The 22,026-nt window shown below is 45.6% G+C and overlaps 1 protein-coding gene across 15 annotated transcripts in view; it reads right to left on the bottom strand.

The window, feature by feature from the left end:
* Positions 1-22,026, bottom strand: part of SYNE1 (spectrin repeat containing nuclear envelope protein 1) — a 965,679-nt gene that overhangs the window by 340,574 nt on the left and 603,079 nt on the right. For all 15 annotated transcript variants that reach the window (XM_063917854.1, XM_063917860.1, XM_063917859.1 and 12 more), the window contains 5 exons: positions 14,805-15,131; positions 13,566-13,718; positions 13,001-13,168; positions 9,830-10,006; positions 9,518-9,664 (listed from right to left, as the gene is read on the bottom strand). In XM_063917854.1, the coding sequence (XP_063773924.1) occupies positions 9,518-9,664; positions 9,830-10,006; positions 13,001-13,168; positions 13,566-13,718; positions 14,805-15,131 (972 nt within the window). The remainder of the gene's footprint in view (positions 1-9,517; positions 9,665-9,829; positions 10,007-13,000; positions 13,169-13,565; positions 13,719-14,804; positions 15,132-22,026) is intronic.

The following is a 22,026-nucleotide window of genomic DNA, read 5'->3' as shown; positions in this document are numbered from 1 at the left end:
AGCCGCAGCACGCCGCACACCGCTAACACTGCCTGAAGGTGACACCTGTGGTGAGTACAAACTGGGGGCCCCGGTTCACTGTGCGGCTGAGCGCGGGCGCGGCGTATGGGACCCTCCTGGGGGGGTCCCGCTAAGATCCCCCATGTGGACTGGCTCACAATCGTTTAAACTAGCACTTGTTGTGATGTTTTTAAGCTGAAAGGAGACATTGCCAGTATAAATAATAACTATAGCTTTGGCGCCATTGGGGGGGCGGAGATAACTCAGAACGGGACCAGACGCATTTTGGCACCTTCCTCTGCTTACTGCAGCCATGGACAGCACACACAGCGCTTCCTGACTCCTCAGACACGCTGGATATCTGGCACGGGGTGTAGCAAAGGGGGAGAGCCACTATTGTACACTCTCTGGGTCCTCTACAGGACAGAACTTATTAGTTTTTACTGTGATAAAGTCAGCTGACAGCCTCACTGGGGCTGTACAGCTAGGGGTGTCACCGAGGCACATGTGATTGGACAGCGGATCCACTGCTGGATCCACTGATCCAATCGCCCATAAGCGGCGGCGGGACTAGGGACTCGGAGCTGCCAATCAATGGGTCCTGACTCCTCACCTGCTGCTGCTGGTAGTGGGAGCCTGTAGAAGCAGACGCCGCCCGCACCCGGTGATCTCTTTTACACCGCAGGCGCAGCTGACAACTGCAGGGAGCGGGGAGAGCAAAGCGCAGCAACATCATCATCCAATATGTGGCAGCGGGCACGGAGGTGGCGCTGTGAAGCCCAGAGGGGGGGGACGGTCACCGACCTTATGAGGTGCAGAGACGCTTCCCCACTGCAGGACCACCATCCTGAAGGACTGTTGTTCAGCGGGGCACTGCGCCTTGGCTGTCACAGCCGCAGCACGCCGCACACCACTAACACTGCCTGAAGGTGACACCTGTGGTGAGTACAAACTGGGGGCCCCGGTTCACTGTGCGGCTGAGCGCGGGCGCGGCGTACGGGACCCTCCTGGGGGGAATGGGGCCCGGTAAGATCCCCCATGTGAACTGGCTCACAATCGCTTAAACTAGCACTTGTTGTGATGTTTTTAAGCTGAAAGGAGACATTGCCAGTATAAATAATAACTATAGCTCTGGCGACATTGGGGGTGAGGGGGTGCGGAGCTAACTAGAACGGGACCAGACGCATTTTAGCACCTTCCTCTGCTTACTGCAGCCATGGACAGCACACACAGTGCTTCCTGACTCCTCAGACACGCTGGATATCTGGTACGGGGTGTAACAAAGGGGGAGAGCCGCAATTGTACACTCTCTGGGTCCTCTACAGGACAGAACTTATTAGTTTTTACTGTGATAAAGTCAGCTGACAGCCTCACTGGGACTGTACAGCTAGGGGTGTCACCAAGGCACATGTGATTGGACAGCGGATCCACTGCTGGATCTGCTGATCCAATCGCCCATAAATGGCGGCGGGACTAGGGACTCGGAGCTGCCAATCAATGGGTCCTGACTCCTCACCTGCTGCTGCTGCTGGTAGTGGGAGCCTGTAGAAGCCGACGCCGCCAGCACCCGGTGATCTCTTTTACTCCGCAGGCGCAGCTGACAGCTGCGGGGAGCGGGGAGAGCAAAGCGCAGCAGCATCATCATCCAATATGTGGCAGCGGGCACGGAGGTGGCGTCGGGAAGCACAGAGAAGTGGCGGCCGGCGCTCTCCTCCTCCTCTCAGGCAACACACTCAGCAGCAGCACCGGGCCTCCCTCCTGCACTGTCCCACCGGCGACTCTGCCAGGACTCAGGGGAGAGGGGCTGGTGACTTGAAGTAGTGTGGGCAGGTAGGGTAGCTCATCCCCACATCTAAGACTGGGGTCACTACATGTAACTGGCACTACAGGGGGGGGGGGTCATCATGTGTAACTGGCACTACAGGGTGTGTCACTATATGTAACTGGCAGTACGGGGGGGGGGTCACTACGTGAAACTGGCACTACAGGGGGGGGTCACTACATGTAACTGGCACTATAGGTCACCACATGTACCTGGCATTATAGGAGGGGTCACCATGTGTAACTGGCACAACAGGGGGGGGACACTATGAGTAACTGGCACTATAGGTCACCACGTGTAACTGGCACTACAGGGGGCTCACTGCATGTAACTGGCACTACAGGGGGTTCAATATGTGTAACTGGCACTACAGGGGGTCACTACGTGTAACTGGCACTACAGGGGGCTCACTACGTGTAATTGGCACTACGGGGGGTCACTATGTGTAACTGCAGGGGGGGTCACTACGTGTAAGTGGCACTACAGAGAAGGGTCACTGCGTGTAACTGCAGGGGGGTCACTACGTGTAACTGGCACTACAGAGGGGCACTACGTTGTGCTGCTGGGGATGTAGTGGAGAAGCCTCCCCAGCCATTGACCGCACCGCACGTCACTGCTCCATTATCATCTGATTCTGTTTCATGTGACAATGCAGCCAATTTTTACAAATCAGTGAAGGGGCTGGGGTAAAGGATCCAGAGCCCCACTGGCTAGGGTCTCTTAAAACTATGATGTCTGATATGTTATCCCAGCTCACTGCTAATGTTCAGAAAACTTAGCTTCTACAACAGGCTGTTGCAGATTTAGCTGCTAGGGTAGATGTTGCTCAGCCCCCCCCCCCACTCGTGCAGGACCACAAAAGCATGGTTTGCATGCTCTACTATCTGACACAGATGAGGATGTACAGGAGGATGGGGAGGACTTGTACCCCGTTAGTTGGGATCACGATTCTGTTCAGGGTATTGATCCCCTAATTGTGGCTATACGGGACGTGTTAAAGCTCCCTCTAGAGGACACTGCATCACAGCAGTCATTTTTCTTTACACAAAACAAGCCTAGTGTCACTTTCCCTGATTCTGCAGAGTTTGATGACCTATCCAAGCTGGCCTGGAAAAATCCAGACAAAAAATTCCAAGAGTCCAAAAAGTTTATGCGCACTTTCCCATTTGCTCCTGATGATAGGAAATTTTGTGAGAAACCCCCAGGGGTTGATGTATCAGTCTCTCGACTGTGTAAAAGGGGGTGCTGCCTGCCCTGGGCTCCTTTACCATAAAGGATCCTGGGGAAAGGAAAATAGAGACTACACCCAAATCTATGAACATGGCAGCAGGTGTATATCAAAAGGCCGGTCATTGCGGGTTGCTGGATGACCCATGCCATTCATTCATGGGTCACTCAAATTCAGGAAGGCCTCTCCGGGGCTATGCCCCTAATCACTATGGTGACCCTCCTAAAGCAAATTCAGGACACTACACATGTGCAAATAAAAATTATATAAAATATATAATTACTAAATTAGGCGCTCCACTAAAAACTAAAGCTTTTAAAAATTAGTGATGTGCACCGGACATTTTTCGGGCTCTGTGTTTTGGTTTTGGATTCGGTTCCGCGGCCGTGTTTTGGATTCGGACGCGTTTTGGCAAAACCTCACCGAAAAATTTTTGTCGGATTCGGGTGTGTTTTGGATTTGGGTGTTTTTTTCAAAAAACCCTAAAAAACAGCTTAAATCATAGAATTTGGGGGTCATTTTGATCCCATAGTATTATTAACCTCAATTACCATAATTTCCACTCATTTCCAGTCTATTCTGAACACCTCACACCTCACAATATTATTTTTAGTCCTACAATTTGCACCGAGGTCGCTGGATGGCTAAGCTAAGCGACACAAGTGGCCGACACAAACACCTGGCCCATCTAGGAGTGGCACTGCAGTGTCAGGCAGGATGGCACTTCAAAAAAATTGTCCCCAAACAGCACATGAGGCAAAGAAAAAAAGAGGCGCACCAAGGTCGCTGTGTGACTAAGCTAAGCGACACAAGTGGCCGACACAAACACCTAGCCCATCTAGGAGTGGCACTGCAGTGTCAGGCAGGATGGCACTTCAAAAAAATTGTCCCCAAACAGCACGTGATGCAAAGAAAAAAAGAGGCGCACCAAGGTCGCTGTGTGACTAAGCTAAGCGACACAAGTGGCCGACACAAAACACCTGGCCCATCTAGGAGTGGCACTGCAGTGTCAGGCAGGATGGCACTTCAAAAAAATAGTCCCCAAACAGCACATGATGCAAAGAAAAAAAGAGGCGAACCAAGGTCGCTGGATGGCTAAGCTAAGCGACACAAGTGGCCGACACAAACACCTGGCCCATCTAGGAGTGGCACTGCAGTGTCAGGCAGGATGGCACTTCAAAAAAATTGTCCCCAAACAGCACATGATGCAAAGAAAAAAAGAGGCGCACTAAGGTCGCTGTGTGACTAAGCTAAGCGACACAAGTGGCCGACACAAACACCTGGCCCATCTAGGAGTGGCACTGCAGTGTCAGGCAGGATGGCACTTCAAAAAAATTGTGCTTTTGCCAGCTTAAGTCTTTTCATTTTTCTAGCGAGAGGATGAGTGCTTCCATCCTCATGTGAAGCTGAACCACTAGCCATGAACATAGGCCAGGGCCTCAGCCGTTCCTTGCCACTCCGTGTAGTAAATGGCATATTGGCAAGTTTACGCTTCTCCTCAGACGCTTTCAATTTAGATTTTTGGGTCATTTTACTGAACTTTTGTTTTTTGGATTTTACATGCTCTCTACTATGACATTGGGCATCGGCCTTGGCAGACGACGTTGATGGCATTTCATCGTCTCGGCCATGACTAGTGGCAGCAGCTTCAGCACGAGGTGGAAGTGGATCTTGATCTTTCCCTATTTTACCCTCCACATTTTTGTTCTCCATTTTTTAATGTGTGGAATTATATGCCAGTATCAATAGCAATGGCCTACTACTATATATACTGCGCACAACTAAAATGCACCACAGGTATAGAATGTAGATGGATAGTATACTTAATGACGACACAGAGGTAGGCACAGCAGTGGCCTTCCGTATCGTACTGCTATATATAGTATACTGGTGGTCACTGTGTCAGCAAACTGCAAAACTAATATGCACCACAGATATAGAATGTAGATGGATAATATACTTAATGACGACACAGAGGTAGGTACAGCAGTGGCCTTCCGTATCGTACTGCTATATATAGTATACTGGTGGTCACTGTGTCAGCAAACTGCAAAACTAAAATGCACCACAGGTATAGAATGTAGATGGATAGTATACTTAATGACGACACAGAGGTAGGCACAGCAGTGGCCTTCCGTATCGTATTGCTATATATAGTATACTGGTGGTCACTGTGTCAGCAAACTGCAAAACTAAAATGCACCACAGGTATAGAATGTAGATGGATAGTATACTTAATGATGACACAGAGGTAGGCACAGCAGTGGCCTTCCGTATCGTATTGCTATATATAGTATACTGGTGGTCACTGTGTTCGCAAACTGCAAACTAAAATGCACCACAGGTATAGAATGTAGATGGATAGTATACTTAATGACGACACAGAGGTAGGCACAGCAGTGGCCTTCCGTATCGTACTGCTATATATAGTATACTGGTGGTCACTGGTCAGCAAAACTCTGCACTGTACTCCTCCTATATAATATTAATTATACTGGTGGTCCCCAGTCCCCACAATAAAGCCGCACACTGAGCACAGATATGGAGTGTTTTTCAGGCAGATAACGTATACTGGTGGTCACTGTCAGCAAAACTCTGCACTGTACTCCTGCTATATAATACAGCTGCTCCCCAGTCCCCACAATTAAGCAGTGTGAGCACAGATATATTATGCAGCACACTGAGCACAGATATGGTATGGAGCGTTTTTTTCAGGCAGAGAACGGATAAAACTGGTGGTCACTTATCAGCAAAACTCTGCACTGTACTCATCCTAACAGCTGCTCCCCAGTCCTCCCCACAATTAAGCAATAAAGCAATCAAGTTCAACAATAAACGGAGAGGACGCCAGCCACGTCCTCTCCCTATCATCTCCAATGCACGAGTGAAAATGGCGGCGCCGCGCGGCTGCTTATATAGAATCCGAATCTCGCGAGAATCCGACAGCGGGATGATGACGTTCGGGCGTGCTCGGGTTAGCCGAGCAAGGCGGGAAGGTTCGAACCTGCCTCGGACCCGTGTAAAATGGGTGAAGTTCGGGGGGGTTCGGTTTCCGAGAAACCGAACCCGCTCATCACTATTAAAAATGGTCACTTTTAAAAGATTACCTTGATATAATATAAATATAGGTTAATGCAGCTCCCAAGTGAGTACTCTGCAATACTCATATAAGCATAATGGAAAAAGAAATGATATATAGTATTACAAGGGAGCACTTATATAAAATGCATTTGTCAATGACAATTTATTATTAATAACATAAAATATCAACATAGAATAAAAAACAATGATATACACTGATGATCAACACCGCACTATACCGCACGATTACCAGCTCATGGAGCAAATAGGTACAGTCCTCAGTGGGTGCTTGTATAGTTCAAATAGGGCTCCACTAATTAAAGCAGCAAGTAAATGAAGATTCCATCGAAAATTCCAAACGTCTACGGAAATTAAACTATTGTTTGTCCGAATGCTGTTTTGCTCAGCGTAGCTCGCAGAGTGTGCACTATGCTACCACCTCCCCATCCGCCAAGGTTTGTATGCTCACCACTGGGTCCGTATGGTCTCAGCGAGACCGGCAATGAATATGCTGGTTCCGTAGCTCAGTGTGGGAGCAGCGGTATGCTGTCAGTTTCTCAGGGACGGAGGGCGCAGCTCTCGGTTTGGACGTGTTGGCAGATGATGTTTGTATGGAACCCTCCGGTATTAGGAGAAAGCTGGTATAAGTGTTGGCGTGTGTGACGAGTCTTTTACGCGTTTCTCCGTTTGCCCAAGATACACAGTTTCATCACCTTCATCACTCTCAAAGTTGAGCCTGCATGTGAGAGGTGTCAAAGATACTCCTCTGGGCATAAAGAAATGCAAGAGCAATGTCAGCAATCTTCATTATGGGAGTAGACAACTGGGAAGCAGACTTCCTGAGTTGTCACGATCTACACCCGGGGGAGTGGTGTCTCCACGAGCACGTGTTCCAGCAGATCATCCACCGGTGGTGCTGCCCACAGATAGACATGATGGCTTCTCGTCTCAACAAGAAGCTTCACTGGTATGGCTCAAGAACCAGGGACCCTCAGGCGAGGGCAGTAGATGCACTGACGTTGCCTTGGCCTTAATGGCTGGTTTACCTGTTTCCTCCGATTCCGTTGCTCCCAAGGGTGTCAAGCGCATCAGAAATGAGGGAGTCCAGGCAATTCTGATTGCCCCGGATTGGCCTCGGAGGGCGTGGTACGCAGATCTTCTGGACTTGTCCATCAAAGACCCTTGACCTCTACCACTACGAAGAGATCTTCTTCAACAGGGACCGTTCATATACCTGGAGTTACGGCGACTTCGTTTGACGGCATGGAGGTTGAGCGGAACATCCTAGCTCACAAGGGCCTTTCCTAAAAGGTTAGTACTACCATGGTTCAGGCCTGTGACGTCAAAACACTATCATCATATCTGGAGGAGATATGTCTCTTGGTGCGAGGAAGGCGGGTATCTGCCTGCTGAGTTTCACTTGGGACGTTTCTTACATTTCCTGCAGGCTGGGGTGAATAAGGGCTTTCATCTGGGTTCCACTAAGGTCCAGATCTCAGCTCTCTCCATTTTCTTCCAGAAGAAATTGGCGGTGTTGCCAGAAGGTCAGACCTTCTTGCAAGGTGTACTCCACATACAACCTTCTTTTGTGCTGCCTACGGCACCCTGGGATTTGAATGCTGTGTTGGAATTTTTACAGACCTCCTGGTTTGAACCTCTGATGATGGTTGTAGACAAGTACCTCATGTGGAAGACGGTGATGATACTGGCCCTGGAGTCTGCTCAACGTGTCTCAGAATTGGGGGCCTTATCGTGTAAAAGTCCGTACTTGGTCTTTACGAGGACAGAGCGGAGCTCCGTAACAGACAGCAGTTCCTGCCGAAGGTTGTCTGTGTTTCACCTGAATCAACCTATTGTGGTTCCGTCAAGTTCTGTCTCTTCTGCTCCTCCAGAAGCGTTGGATGCTGTGCGAGCCTTGAAGATCTATATCAAGTGAACGGCTCGGATCAGAAAGACGGATTCTTTGTTCGTGCTCTACGATACGCAGAAAAAGGGTTGTCCTGCTTCAAAGCAGTCCATTGCTCATTGGATTAGACTTACTATCCAACAGGCCTATGTGTCGGCAGCCTTACCTGTTCCACAGTCTCTAAAGGCCCACTCTATAATATTAGTGGGCTCTTCATGGGCGGCTGCCCGTGGAGTCTCGGCCTTGCAACTCTGCCGAGCTGCTACCTGGTCGGGGAAGAACACTTTTGTTAAGCTCTACAAGTTTGATACCCTGGCCAAAGAGGATACCCAGTTTGGGCAGGCGGTGTTGCAGCAGTCTCCGCACATTCCCGCCCGTTCTGGAAGCTTTGGGACGTCCCCATCGTACTAGATTCCCCAATATCCCTTATGGATTCTAGAGAAAATAGGATTTTAATTGCCTACCGGTAAATCCTTTTCTCATAGTCCATAAGGGATATTGGGTGCCCGCTTCAGTGCGCTGACTTTTCTGCAGGTTCTCTTTATGTGGTTACTTCAGCTGTTGCTGTTGCCAGCCGTTGCTGGTTGTTATATGTTAGTGGGGTGCTGGTATGTAAATCTCACCACTCTTTGTTATCATATTTCCTTCTCTCATATGGCACAATTTTACCTATAGCTGCCTGTGGGAGGGGACATAAAGGGGAGAAGCCAGCACACCCAGTGAAGAAATTTGAAGTGCACTGGCTCCTTTGGACCCCGTCTATACCCCTATCATACTAGATTCCCCAATATCCCTTATGGACTACGAGAAAAGGATTTACCGGTAGGTAATTGAAATCCTATTATTGTTGGTTTGTTTTTTTAATTTGTTGATGTTCATAGTGTTGACACTGACAAAGTGGACAGCAGACTGTCAAACACAGTATGATGACACAGTAGTAATGTGATTTAAAGCATTCTAAACATATCAGCATTAGAAATTTAAACATGATGCTTTACCATCATGTTCAAAGTTCAAATGCCTACAAGGATAAAATATGCTGCCCTGTCGACACTGCAAATCGATCCCTTGACAAATAAGCACATTTAGAGGGACAATAATTTCCAGGGACACATTTTTGAAACATTGAAACAGTCTCAGAAACCAGGTAAGCATGTACATATTTATCTACTCATCCAGAATGTCAATTTTTGGGGAGTCCCACGAATTCTCAGAAGAGGACGTAACCCTTCCCGTCCACTTCCTATTGAAATGGGAAGGACGGAAAGCATAACGCAACAGACTGCTGGACCATGAGGAAAGGGCCAATATAACACAATTCTACAATGAGAAATGCCCAGCCTTGACCCAATCAGCTCCATTTACTGTATCCTCCAGAAGGGAGATAATAAATGTTGGCAATTATGAATCCATAGTTAGGATCTCAAACTCATGATAAATCATCTGAATAATCACTGCTCATTTTTAACACTTTACTTACCCGTTTTGTTGCCTCGGCCAGACCGAGTGGAGCTTTGGTGCGAGGTTCCAGCTCTTTTTGTACAGAGGAGAACCAGGCCTGGCACTGCAGCAAAGTGTCCTGGTGACTAACATGCTTCTGCAGTTCATTTTCTAAACTTAAATATACCTGAAATAACATGGGAAATACGTACAGTGGCCATCAATTATTAAAGACAATGATTTTAATAATTGTGGAAGCTAAATCTACTAAGAATTCTCAAATATGCCCAAACATTACATAGACCATGTTCAGATAATACTACCCACCTCTGGTAAATCTAGTAATACTTACTCGCTGGACAGTACTACAAATGGCAGAGTAACTATCTCTGGTCCCTTGCAAATGGGCTTGGATATTTTGTTTGAACTTTGCTTGCAAATGCTCAGGACAATGAAGGACCAAAGTTTCTCCCTTCAGTTTAAGACTGTTTAAGCGTTCTTCAAAGCCAGCGATATCCTCCATCATAGCCTACAAAATAAATCAATGTTTTAGTCTAGTTACAATCTTTCATTGTTCCATCATTTGTATAGATCAGAATTGGGCAAACGCTGTCCTCAAGGCAACCTAATAGTCCAGGTTTTAAAGATATCCATAGTTCAGCACAGATGGAAAAATCAAATTGACTGAGGTACTAATTAAGGCCCATATTTATCAAACCTTATAGAGTGATAGGTTGTATGGTGATAAAGTACCAACCAATCAACTCTTTACTGTCATTTTTTAACCACAGCCTGTAACATGACAGTTAGGAGCTGATTGGCTGGTACTTTATCACCGTGCAATTTTTCACTCTCCAAGGCTTGATAAATCTGGGCTTAAGTCATACTGGACCATTAGGGTGATTGAGGACCGCGTTTGGGAAACTCTAGCATAGATATTATTGGTTTTATTTCTTCTCACTGAGTAATGTTGACTATATTTATTTAAATATAAATATACTGTGATAAAGGTAGTCCCAGATGATGACACCTCACACTGATATTCTGAATCAAGTCCTCTGTTTATTCATCAGGATGGCAAAACAGACATAGACAAGCTAGCTATACACCGGCCACTAACTGGCATCGGTCACTCTTACCCCTACAATGCAATCACTCCCACACCCTCAATGCAACACGCTTAAATACTCACTTCCACACAAGCTATATAATTACTTAACACACAGCTCATTTCCCCACCTTAATCTCTGGCTGTGAGCCACAGCTCTTAGCCCATCAGTTCAAACTACAAATCTATTGTTCTCTTTGTGAACAAGCCTCTGGTGAAACGTACGCCATCCTGCCGTTGCGTCACTAGACGCATCACTTCCAGGATTCCTGTCAGCGCAGCAGGACCCAGCAGCATGAGAGATAGCAGCTTCCACTCAGAGCTCCGGTAGCGGACACACCTGCCCGGTATCCAGATACTGCATGCAGAACACAACACGCAGGCACTGTACTAAGCATGCTCTCTCATCCAGGCTGTAGTCCCTCTATGCCACTGCAATGTGCCTAGCATAACAGTGACAAGGGTGATAGCAGACAGGAAAGCAGATCCCTGCCAACAAAGGCCACGCTCTCATTAACCTGTTCACTGCAAACCACCACACACCGTTAGACAGTAGAAGTGTCTAATGCATACTGGCATGGATCATCTTTTTCTATGAGTTACCCAACAGCCACTTATTAAGAAACCTGTATCTATATGCACAAATGATTGAAAAACTGTACTCTTATTTTTCGAGCTGCAGCTGAAATATATGAAGGAAATTGTGCATGTAAGCACTGAGTATCAAATTTAATAGCAAAGTGCATTTATGGATATTGTCTTGCAGTCGATATTTCCAAAGGCTGTGGGGTTACACTTCTCTACAGAATCCTTACAGCAACAGCACAATAATAGGATTTAAAGTGCATTTAAAAAAACTGCTGTATGAACTACAGGAAGGGAATGTTTATACAGTATATGCTCTGTGAACACATGTAACAAGGAATGAAATTTTGAGGCTCCATTACTGCTGCAAAAATATCTTGTGTTTGGTGCCATTTCAAATACTTATTCGAGGTAACAAGGTATGGGTATATTTGTGATATCCCAGAACTCATTCCAGACTATTTGAAGTGATATATTTAACTAGAGATATGCTATAGAAATGGGCATGATATCAGCATTTAAAAAATATATATATCAATATTTCACCTTACCATTTGTTGTAGACTTATTGGGCGGGATGTACTAATGTACATCGCCGCCCATCGCCGCCCTGCGCCACGATGCTGATCGCATATGTACTAACATATGCGATCAGCATTGCGGAGGACAGCTCTTCTGATAAGAGCTGTCCTCCGCGATGCGCAGCGGCAGCCTGACTTCCGGGATTCGGCCCCAGGAGTCAGTTGCGCATGCGCGGGGTGACGGGGGCGGCCGCAGGGCATGCTGGAAGGGATCCGATCGGATCCCTCACACAGCGCCGCGGAGAGAAGCCCATAGGCTTCTATGGACGTGCGCCAGCTAAAGCTGGCGTACCCCGCCGCGGCGCTGTCCTGCCGGCCGGGGGTTAGTACATCAGGAAAATGCGGTAAACAGGGAGTTTACCGCATTTTCCGCTTAGTACATCCCGCCCATTGTGATAGTCTGGCACTGAATACAAACTATCTCCTCTCTTACCTATAGGAGAACCATTTATCCCATAATTCTGTGCTTACATTAACAGTGAGAAAAATATACACAAAAGTGCACTGTCAGTATTAGGAGTACCCAGATATACTGGACTGAAAAATTATTATTAAAGTATATGATTTGTGTGTGCAACTTTCTATTCTATTATTTTATTGCAACTAAATAAACTAATGTTTAATAGTTTCAAATACCAAAGAGTGCACCATAAAAGAGTATCTTTCAAGGTCTCTCGCTCGACATCGCAACGTATATCTGTACAACTGTATATTACTACAGGTGCACCACCAACACAGAAAAATAATAACTGTCCTGCCAACGCAGCGGGATACAAGAACCAAAACATTGTTTGTTACATATCACATTTTCGGCTGATACAAAAAGTGTGGTGCGGAACTTAAACACTCCATTGGTGCCTATCTACTCTTCTATGTCTAAAAATGATAAACAGGTTGAGTATCCCATATCCAAATATTCCGAAATACGGAATATTCCAAAATACGGACTTTTTTGAGTGAGAGTGAGATAGTGAAACCTTTGTTTTTTGATGGCTCAATGTACACAAACTTTGTTTAAGACACAAAGTTATTAAAAACATTGTATTAAATGACCTTCAGGCTGTGTGTATAAGGTGTATATGAAACATAAATGCATTCTGTGCTTAGATTTAGGTCCCATCATCAGGATAACTCATTATGGTATGCAATTATTCCAAAATACGGAAAAATCCGATATCCAAAATACCTCTGGTCCCAAGCATTTTGGATAAGGGATACTCAACCTGTATTTACATTTTCAATACAGTACCTTGTAATTTGCCAAGTGTTGAGTAATTGTCTCCAAATTGCTACTTTCCATTAGATCAGGCGTTACCAGTCTGCTAGACATCTGAAGCAGCCACTTCTCCACATCCTGCAGCTCGGAATTATAGCCCTCGTGCTCCTTCACTTTGTCCTCCAAATCTGCAACACTGATCTATTTACAGTTTTAATATAGAAGATATTATATAAACACCAAAAACAATACAACTTAGTTTTATTGACAGCAGCACACAATGTAGAATTAATTATGTTCTGTTAATATATAAAAAATAAGTGACTGATTCATATGTAAATGTTCCTATTATATTAATCACATGATAATTAATAATGTAAACAAACTACCGCAACAACAGCTGTAACAGTCAGTTGCTAAACTATATCTACATTTACCTATGCAGTAAAAATTTGTATATTTGAAATCAAAATCAAGTTTTCTTGTGAAATGAACATTCAGTAGGCATTGCTTTAATTCAAAGTACTGGTCCATTATAATATTTGATGAATACATTATAACGTATCTGTCATTTATGGAAGCAGTTCACTTACTGTACCTTTGCCATGTTGCATAGTCCTTGATAGCCTTTCTGCAAATTGTGGATTTTATCCCCCACAGTGGCATCACGGGTAACACTATGCAGTGCTTCACCTTTTTCTATGACCAGTTTGATGGATGGCTCACATGAAAGTATAGTCTGCTGTATGGACTGTATACACAAAGAAAATGACACCCTTATCATCACACCATTGGCATTTATCCTTTCTGATCCATTCAAGCAATTATCTATATCAGGGACTCACTGGGGCTCTAAAACAGACATGCCACTGTGCTGTGTGCGCGTGCAACATGGGGGCGTGGTCACATCTTAAGGGGGCGTGTCACGAGTCACAGGGGCATGTTTCTATGTATGCCTGGAGGGCGAAAAGAGCACTGGGAGCAGCTATGGGTGATGTAATACAAATTGGTGCATCCTTATACGCCACCATCAGTCGCAACATTAAAACCTGCACGGCCTCCTATGCCTGCAGCTGTGCAACTGTGAATGCAGCCATTTGCACTGATACTCCTGCAACACTCCCATATTACGCTCACTGAATGGTGTGTGCACCACTAGCCACCTCCCAGTCACCGCCATCACTTTTCCTCCACCTTTTACATACCGTCTGAATCAATCGTAATGGCACCTTTGTGTGCTCACTCTGTAACACATGCGTCGTGGGGGCTTTCAGTACTGGTCACACACGCGCAGTTGCAAGTAATCTACTGTACTGAACATGGGCATTGCGTGCGGCTCTGATTCAGCCTCCTACAGTTTAAAGCGTAGTGAGAATAATAACAATAACACTGAAGTAAGCCTGTAACTTTCTGAGATAGTATTATTCTCACTACACTTTTACCTTTATGTCCATAAGCTTATTCTATTAACTAGAATAAATAGAATGTTTTACCTATTCCCTGACTACTGACTCATACTTTCAATACTTTTCTCTCTCCATAACTTTCCAGCAAAGTTTTACCTACACATCATTAACTTCCCCCTCCCACCACTTACTAAGCACCTTAAACGGACTATTTTGTGCCCCTTTAGCCAACCCATTTAACAGAACTGCATAAACCGCTGTAGGCGGAGGGGGGAGGGGGGTATAGGGGCTGGAAGAATTGATTATCCAGTCCCAAGCTTGCCCACTGGGGAAAAAATTTATAGCACCCAGGATTTCAATGTCTCAGCAGAACTATAAAACCTCTTTAATCTTACTATAGTGCTAAAGTATAGAAAAAAAGTATAGATCACCTTATACTTAGCTAGCTGGGCCTTCTTCTCATACAGCTCAGTCTTGGGTTCCACGTCAGCTTGTAGGATGGACTGATGAGCTGCCAGCCACTGAGCCTGCACCTTGTACTTGTCTGAGAACTCCTTGGCTAGTTGCAGACCCTTTTCTAGTGCTGTGTGTTCTTTTCGAATTAAACTTGTCAGGTCTTCCAGCTTCTCCACATGGCAATGCATATCACTTTCCAGCTGCTCAGCCTCTAGACCTGCTAAGTACTTGAGAACTCTTTCTCCCTTTTCACGAGCTGATTTTAGCAGTCTATGACCCAAGTCCATTTCGCTTAATAAAAACTAAAAAGGGACAGGAAACAAATGTCTATTAGTCTATTATAACAACAGAAAGATAATATAATATAGTGTTTTCTATGTTCAAGACAATGTGGTTGGAAAAGATTGCCTCCTGCTCTCATTCACAGTTATAGAATATACAGTCTCAGGGGGAGATGTACTAAGCAGTGAAAAGAGTGGAGAAGTGAGCCAGTGGAGACGTTGCCCATGACAACCAATCAGTTTTGAAGTAACATTTCTAATTTGCATACTATAAAATTATACAGAGCAGCTGATTGGTTGCCATGGGCAACTTCTTCACTCTTTTCACTGCTTAGTACATCTCCCCATAAGTCTGCATTATATATCCCTTTCCTAGGTTAAACGTCTCATACACAATAAGGAAACTTAACACATGTGCAGTACCTTTCACAAGTCGTCATAAAAAACTATTAACACCCATTGTTTTATAACCGTAACTCTATATTTTATCCTGTGTTTACATACTTTACTATGCTACTATTTTACTGTTTTTTTAAATAAATGTATGTATTTCTAAAGCCAATTCTATGTTGCTTTTCATCTGAATTTTTCCATTTAAGCTATTGTTTAAGCCTGCTTATTACCACCTCTAGCGCTGTTACTGTAAGTGTTATTGTAGGATTGCTGGAACAAAACCAAAATCCACATTACACAATGCTTAATGCTAACTAATATAAAAATATTTAATAGACAATACAGCTTCGGGATGCAGTCATAAAAGGGCGACAATAACAGTATCAACAGTCATAATACTGAAAACACAACGTTCACAGTTATGCTGTCGACATTGCTAAAATGTCAACAGGCAACATATCAACATTCACAAAATGCTGACGTGTTCTAAATGTTGACATGTGAAATCCCAACATTCTTAGAATGTCGACATTAGAGTAAGGCAGCTAGCTACTGCTGAGCCCCGATGGAGTAAGGTATGGATAGATCTGTTAGGTCCACTGAGAATATTGCCATTAAGGAATTGGTGATTAGATTGGTGTACCACTGTGGAAGTCACAGATACAAGTTTCCAACAAAGACAATGTAAACATGAATTATTTTATTAACACCGTCATACTCAGCTCAGTCTCCCACTGAGGAGCTGCAAACAATGTTTGTTTTATTGCTTCCTTTTAGTAATACTGTGTCTGTTTACTGCCAAATAGGCTACTAAAAAGACACAGGACAAAATTAGAGTCTTTCACATATGTTTATGTGTCTCTACACACATATATACTAGAGATGAGCGGGTTCGGTTTCTCTGAATCCGAACCCGCCAGAACTTCATGTTTTTTTTCACGGGTCCGAGCGACTCGGATCTTCCCGCCTTGCTCGGTTAACCCGAGCGCGCCCGAACGTCATCATGACGCTGTCGGATTCTCGCGAGGCTCGGATTCTATCGCGAGACTCGGATTCTATATAAGGAGCCGCGCGTCGCCGCCATTTTCACACGTGCATTGAGATTGATAGGGAGAGGACGTGGCTGGCGTCCTCTCCATTTAGATTATAAGAGACTGAGAGAGATTTACTGGAGCTGACTAGGAGGAGTACTGTTACTGTAGAAGTGTAGAGACTGAGTGGAGAGAGTTTACTAGTGAGGACAGTGCAGTTTACTTTATAATCCGTTCTCTGCCTGAAAAAAGCGATACACAGCACACAGTGACTCAGTCACATACCATATCTGTGTGCACTGCTCAGGCTCAGGCCAGTGTGCTGCATCATCTATTATCTATATATAATATTATATATATCTGTCTGACTGCTCAGCTCACACAGCTTATAATTGTGGGGGAGACTGGGGAGCACTACTGCAGTGCCAGTTATAGGTTATAGCAGGAGCCAGGAGTACATAATATATTATATAGTGAGTGACCACCAGACACACAGTGCAGTTTATTTAATATATCCGTTCTCTGCCTGAAAAAAGCGATACACACAGTGACTCAGTCAGTCACATACCATATCTGTGTGCACTGCTCAGGCTCAGGCCAGTGTGCTGCATCATCTATTATCTATATATAATATTATATATATCTGTCTGACTGCTCAGCTCACACAGCTTATAATTGTGGGGGAGACTGGGGAGCACTACTGCAGTGCCAGTTATAGGTTATAGCAGGAGCCAGGAGTACATAATATATTATATAGTGAGTGACCACCAGACACACAGTGCAGTTTATTTAATATATCCGTTCTCTGCCTGAAAAAAGCGATACACACAGTGACTCAGTCAGTCACATACCATATCTGTGTGCACTGCTCAGGCTCAGGCCAGTGTGCTGCATCATCTATTATCTATATATAATATTATATATATCTGTCTGACTGCTCAGCTCACACAGCTTATAATTGTGGGGGAGACTGGGGAGCACTACTGCAGTGCCAGTTATAGGTTATAGCAGGAGCCAGGAGTACATAATATATTATATAGTGAGTGACCACCAGACACACAGTGCAGTTTATTTAATATATCCGTTCTCTGCTTGAAAAAAGCGATACACACAGTGACTCAGTCAGTCACATACCATATCTGTGTGCACTGCTCAGGCTCAGGCCAGTGTGCTGCATCATCTATTATCTATATATAATATTATATATATCTGTCTGACTGCTCAGCTCACACAGCTTATAATTGTGGGGGAGACTGGGGAGCACTACTGCAGTGCCAGTTATAGGTTATAGCAGGAGCCAGGAGTACATATTATATTAAAATTAAACAGTGCACACTTTTGCTGCAGGAGTGCCACTGCCAGTGTGACTGACCAGTGACCTGACCACACTGACCACCAGTATAGTTAGTAGTATACTTATATTGTGATTGCCTGAAAAAGTTAAACACTCGTCGTGTGACTTCACTTGTGTGTTTTTTTTTTTTTTATTCTATAAAAATAAAACTCATTCTGCTGACAGACAGTGTCCAGCAGGTCCGTCATTATATAATATATAATATATACCTGTCCGGCTGCAGTAGTGATATATATATATTTTTTATATCATTTATCATCCAGTCGCAGCAGACACAGTACGGTAGTTCACGGCTGTGGCTACCTCTGTGTCTCTGCACTCGGCAGGCAGTCCGTCCATAATTGTAATACCACCTAACCGTGGATTTTTTTCATTCTTCTTTATACATACATAGTTACATAGACATCTTCTCTTTATCAACCAGTCTATATTAGCTGCAGACACAGTACAGTACGGTAGTTCACGGCTGTGGCTACCTCTGTGTCTGCACTCGGCAGGCAGTCCGTCCATAATTGTATACCACCTAACCGTGGTTTTTTTTCATTCTTCTTTATACATACATAGTTACATAGACATCTTCTCTTTATCAACCAGTCTATATTAGCTGCAGACACAGTACAGTACGGTAGTTCACGGCTGTGGCTACCTCTGTGTCTGCAGTCGGCAGGCAGTCCATAATTGTATACTAGTATCCATCTCCATTGTTTACCTGAGGTGCCTTTTAGTTGTGCCTATTAAAATATGGAGAACAAAAATGTTGAGGTTCCAAAATTAGGGAAAGATCAAGATCCACTTCCACCTCGTGCTGAAGCTGCTGCCACTAGTCATGGCCGAGACGATGAAATGCCAGCAACGTCGTCTGCCAAGGCCGATGCCCAATGTCATAGTACAGAGCATGTCAAATCCAAAACACCAAATATCAGAAAAAAAAGGACTCCAAAACCTAAAATAAAATTGTCGGAGGAGAAGCGTAAACTTGCCAATATGCCATTTACCACACGGAGTGGCAAGGAACGGCTGAGGCCCTGGCCTATGTTCATGGCTAGTGGTTCAGCTTCACATGAGGATGGAAGCACTCAGCCTCTCGCTAGAAAAATGAAAAGACTCAAGCTGGCAAAAGCAGCACAGCAAAGAACTGTGCATTCTTCGAAATCCCAAATCCACAAGGAGAGTCCAATTGTGTCGGTTGCGATGCCTGACCTTCCCAACACTGGACGTGAAGAGCATGCGCCTTCCACCATTTGCACGCCCCCTGCAAGTGCTGGAAGGAGCACCCGCAGTCCAGTTCCTGATAGTCAGATTGAAGATGTCAGTGTTGAAGTACACCAGGATGAGGAGGATATGGGTGTTGCTGGCGCTGGGGAGGAAATTGACCAGGAGGATTCTGATGGTGAGGTGGTTTGTTTAAGTCAGGCACCCGGGGAGACACCTGTTGTCCGTGGGAGGAATATGGCCGTTGACATGCCAGGTGAAAATACCAAAAAAATCAGCTCTTCGGTGTGGAGGTATTTCACCAGAAATGCGGACAACAGGTGTCAAGCCGTGTGTTCCCTTTGTCAAGCTGTAATAAGTAGGGGTAAGGACGTTAACCACCTCGGAACATCCTCCCTTATACGTCACCTGCAGCGCATTCATAATAAGTCAGTGACAAGTTCAAAAACTTTGGGTGACAGCGGAAGCAGTCCACTGACCAGTAAATCCCTTCCTCTTGTAACCAAGCTCACGCAAACCACCCCACCAACTCCCTCAGTGTCAATTTCCTCCTTCCCCAGGAATGCCAATAGTCCTGCAGGCCATGTCACTGGCAATTCTGACGAGTCCTCTCCTGCCTGGGATTCCTCCGATGCATCCTTGCGTGTAACGCCTACTGCTGCTGGCGCTGCTGTTGTTGCCGCTGGGAGTCGATGGTCATCCCAGAGGGGAAGTCGTAAGCCCACTTGTACTACTTCCAGTAAGCAATTGACTGTTCAACAGTCCTTTGCGAGGAAGATGAAATATCACAGCAGTCATCCTACTGCAAAGCGGATAACTGAGGCCTTGGCATCCTGGGTGGTGAGAAACGTGGTTCCGGTATCCATCATTACTGCAGAGCCAACTAGAGACTTGTTGGAGGTACTGTGTCCCCGGTACCAAATACCATCTAGGTTCCATTTCTCTAGGCAGGCGATACCGAAAATGTACACAGACCTCAGAAAAAGAGTCACCAGTGTCCTAAAAAATGCAGCTGTACCCAATGTCCACTTAACCACGGACATGTGGACAAGTGGAGCAGGGCAGGGTCAGGACTATATGACTGTGACAGCCCACTGGGTAGATGTATGGACTCCCGCCGCAAGAACAGCAGCGGCGGCACCAGTAGCAGCATCTCGCAAACGCCAACTCTTTCCTAGGCAGGCTACGCTTTGTATCACCGCTTTCCAGAATACGCACACAGCTGAAAACCTCTTACGGCAACTGAGGAAGATCATCGCGGAATGGCTTACCCCAATTGGACTCTCCTGTGGATTTGTGGCATCGGACAACGCCAGCAATATTGTGTGTGCATTAAATATGGGCAAATTCCAGCACGTCCCATGTTTTGCACATACCTTGAATTTGGTGGTGCAGAATTTTTAAAAAAACGACAGGGGCGTGCAAGAGATGCTGTCGGTGGCCAGAAAAATTGCGGGACACTTTCGGCGTACAGGCACCACGTACAGAAGACTGGAGCACCACCAAAAACTACTGAACCTGCCCTGCCATCATCTGAAGCAAGAAGTGGTAACGAGGTGGAATTCAACCCTCTATATGCTTCAGAGGTTGGAGGAGCAGCAAAAGGCCATTCAAGCCTATACAATTGAGCACGATATAGGAGGTGGAATGCACCTGTCTCAAGTGCAGTGGAGAATGATTTCAACGTTGTGCAAGGTTCTGATGCCCTTTGAACTTGCCACACGTGAAGTCAGTTCAGACACTGCCAGCCTGAGTCAGGTCATTCCCCTCATCAGGCTTTTGCAGAAGAAGCTGGAGGCATTGAAGAAGGAGCTAAAAGGGAGCGATTCCGCTAGGCATGTGGGACTTGTGGATGCAGCCCTTAATTCGCTTAACAAGGATTCACGGGTGGTCAATCTGTTGAAATCAGAGCACTACATTTTGGCCACCGTGCTCGATCCTAGATTTAAAGCCTACCTTGGATCTCTCTTTCCGGCAGACACAAGTCTGCTGGGGTGCAAAGACCTGCTGGTGACAAAATTGTCAAGTCAAGCGGAACGCGACCTGTCAACATCTCCTCCTTCACATTCTCCCGCAACTGGGGGTGCGAGGAAAAGGCTCAGAATTCCGAGCCCACCCGCTGGCGGTGATGCAGGGCAGTCTGGAGCGACTGCTGATGCTGACATCTGGTCCGGACTGAAGGACCTGACAACGATTACGGACATGTCGTCTACTGTCACTGCATATGATTCTCTCAACATTGATAGAATGGTGGAGGATTATATGAGTGACCGCATCCAAGTAGGCACGTCACACAGTCCGTACTTATACTGGCAGGAAAAAGAGGCAATTTGGAGGCCCTTGCACAAACTGGCTTTATTCTACCTAAGTTGCCCTCCCACAAGTGTGTACTCCGAAAGAGTGTTTAGTGCCGCCGCTCACCTTGTCAGCAATCGGCGTACGAGGTTACATCCAGAAAATGTGGAGAAGATGATGTTCATTAAAATTAATTATAATCAATTCCTCCGCGGAGACATTGACCAGCAGCAATTGCCTCCACAAAGTACACAGGGAGCTGAGATGGTGGATTCCAGTGGGGACGAATTGATAATCTGTGAGGAGGGGGATGTACACGGTGATATATCGGAGGGTGAAGATGAGGTGGACATCTTGCCTCTGTAGAGCCAGTTTGTGCAAGGAGAGATTAATTGCTTCTTTTTTGGGGGGGGTCCAAACCAACCCGTCATATCAGTCACAGTCGTGTGGCAGACCCTGTCACTGAAATGATGGGTTGGTTAAAGTGTGCATGTCCTGTTTTGTTTATACAACATAAGGGTGGGTGGGAGGGCCCAAGGACAATTCCATCTTGCACCTCTTTTTTCTTTTCTTTTTCTTTGCATCATGTGCTGATTGGGGAGGGTTTTTTGGAAGGGACATCCTGCGTGAC

The sequence above is a fragment of the Pseudophryne corroboree genome, chromosome 4 (assembly GCF_028390025.1).
Source record: "Pseudophryne corroboree isolate aPseCor3 chromosome 4, aPseCor3.hap2, whole genome shotgun sequence".
Lineage (NCBI taxonomy): Eukaryota > Metazoa > Chordata > Amphibia > Anura > Myobatrachidae > Pseudophryne > Pseudophryne corroboree.
Note: the sequence above shows the minus strand (reverse complement) of the source record. Positions and strands in the feature narration are given on the sequence as shown.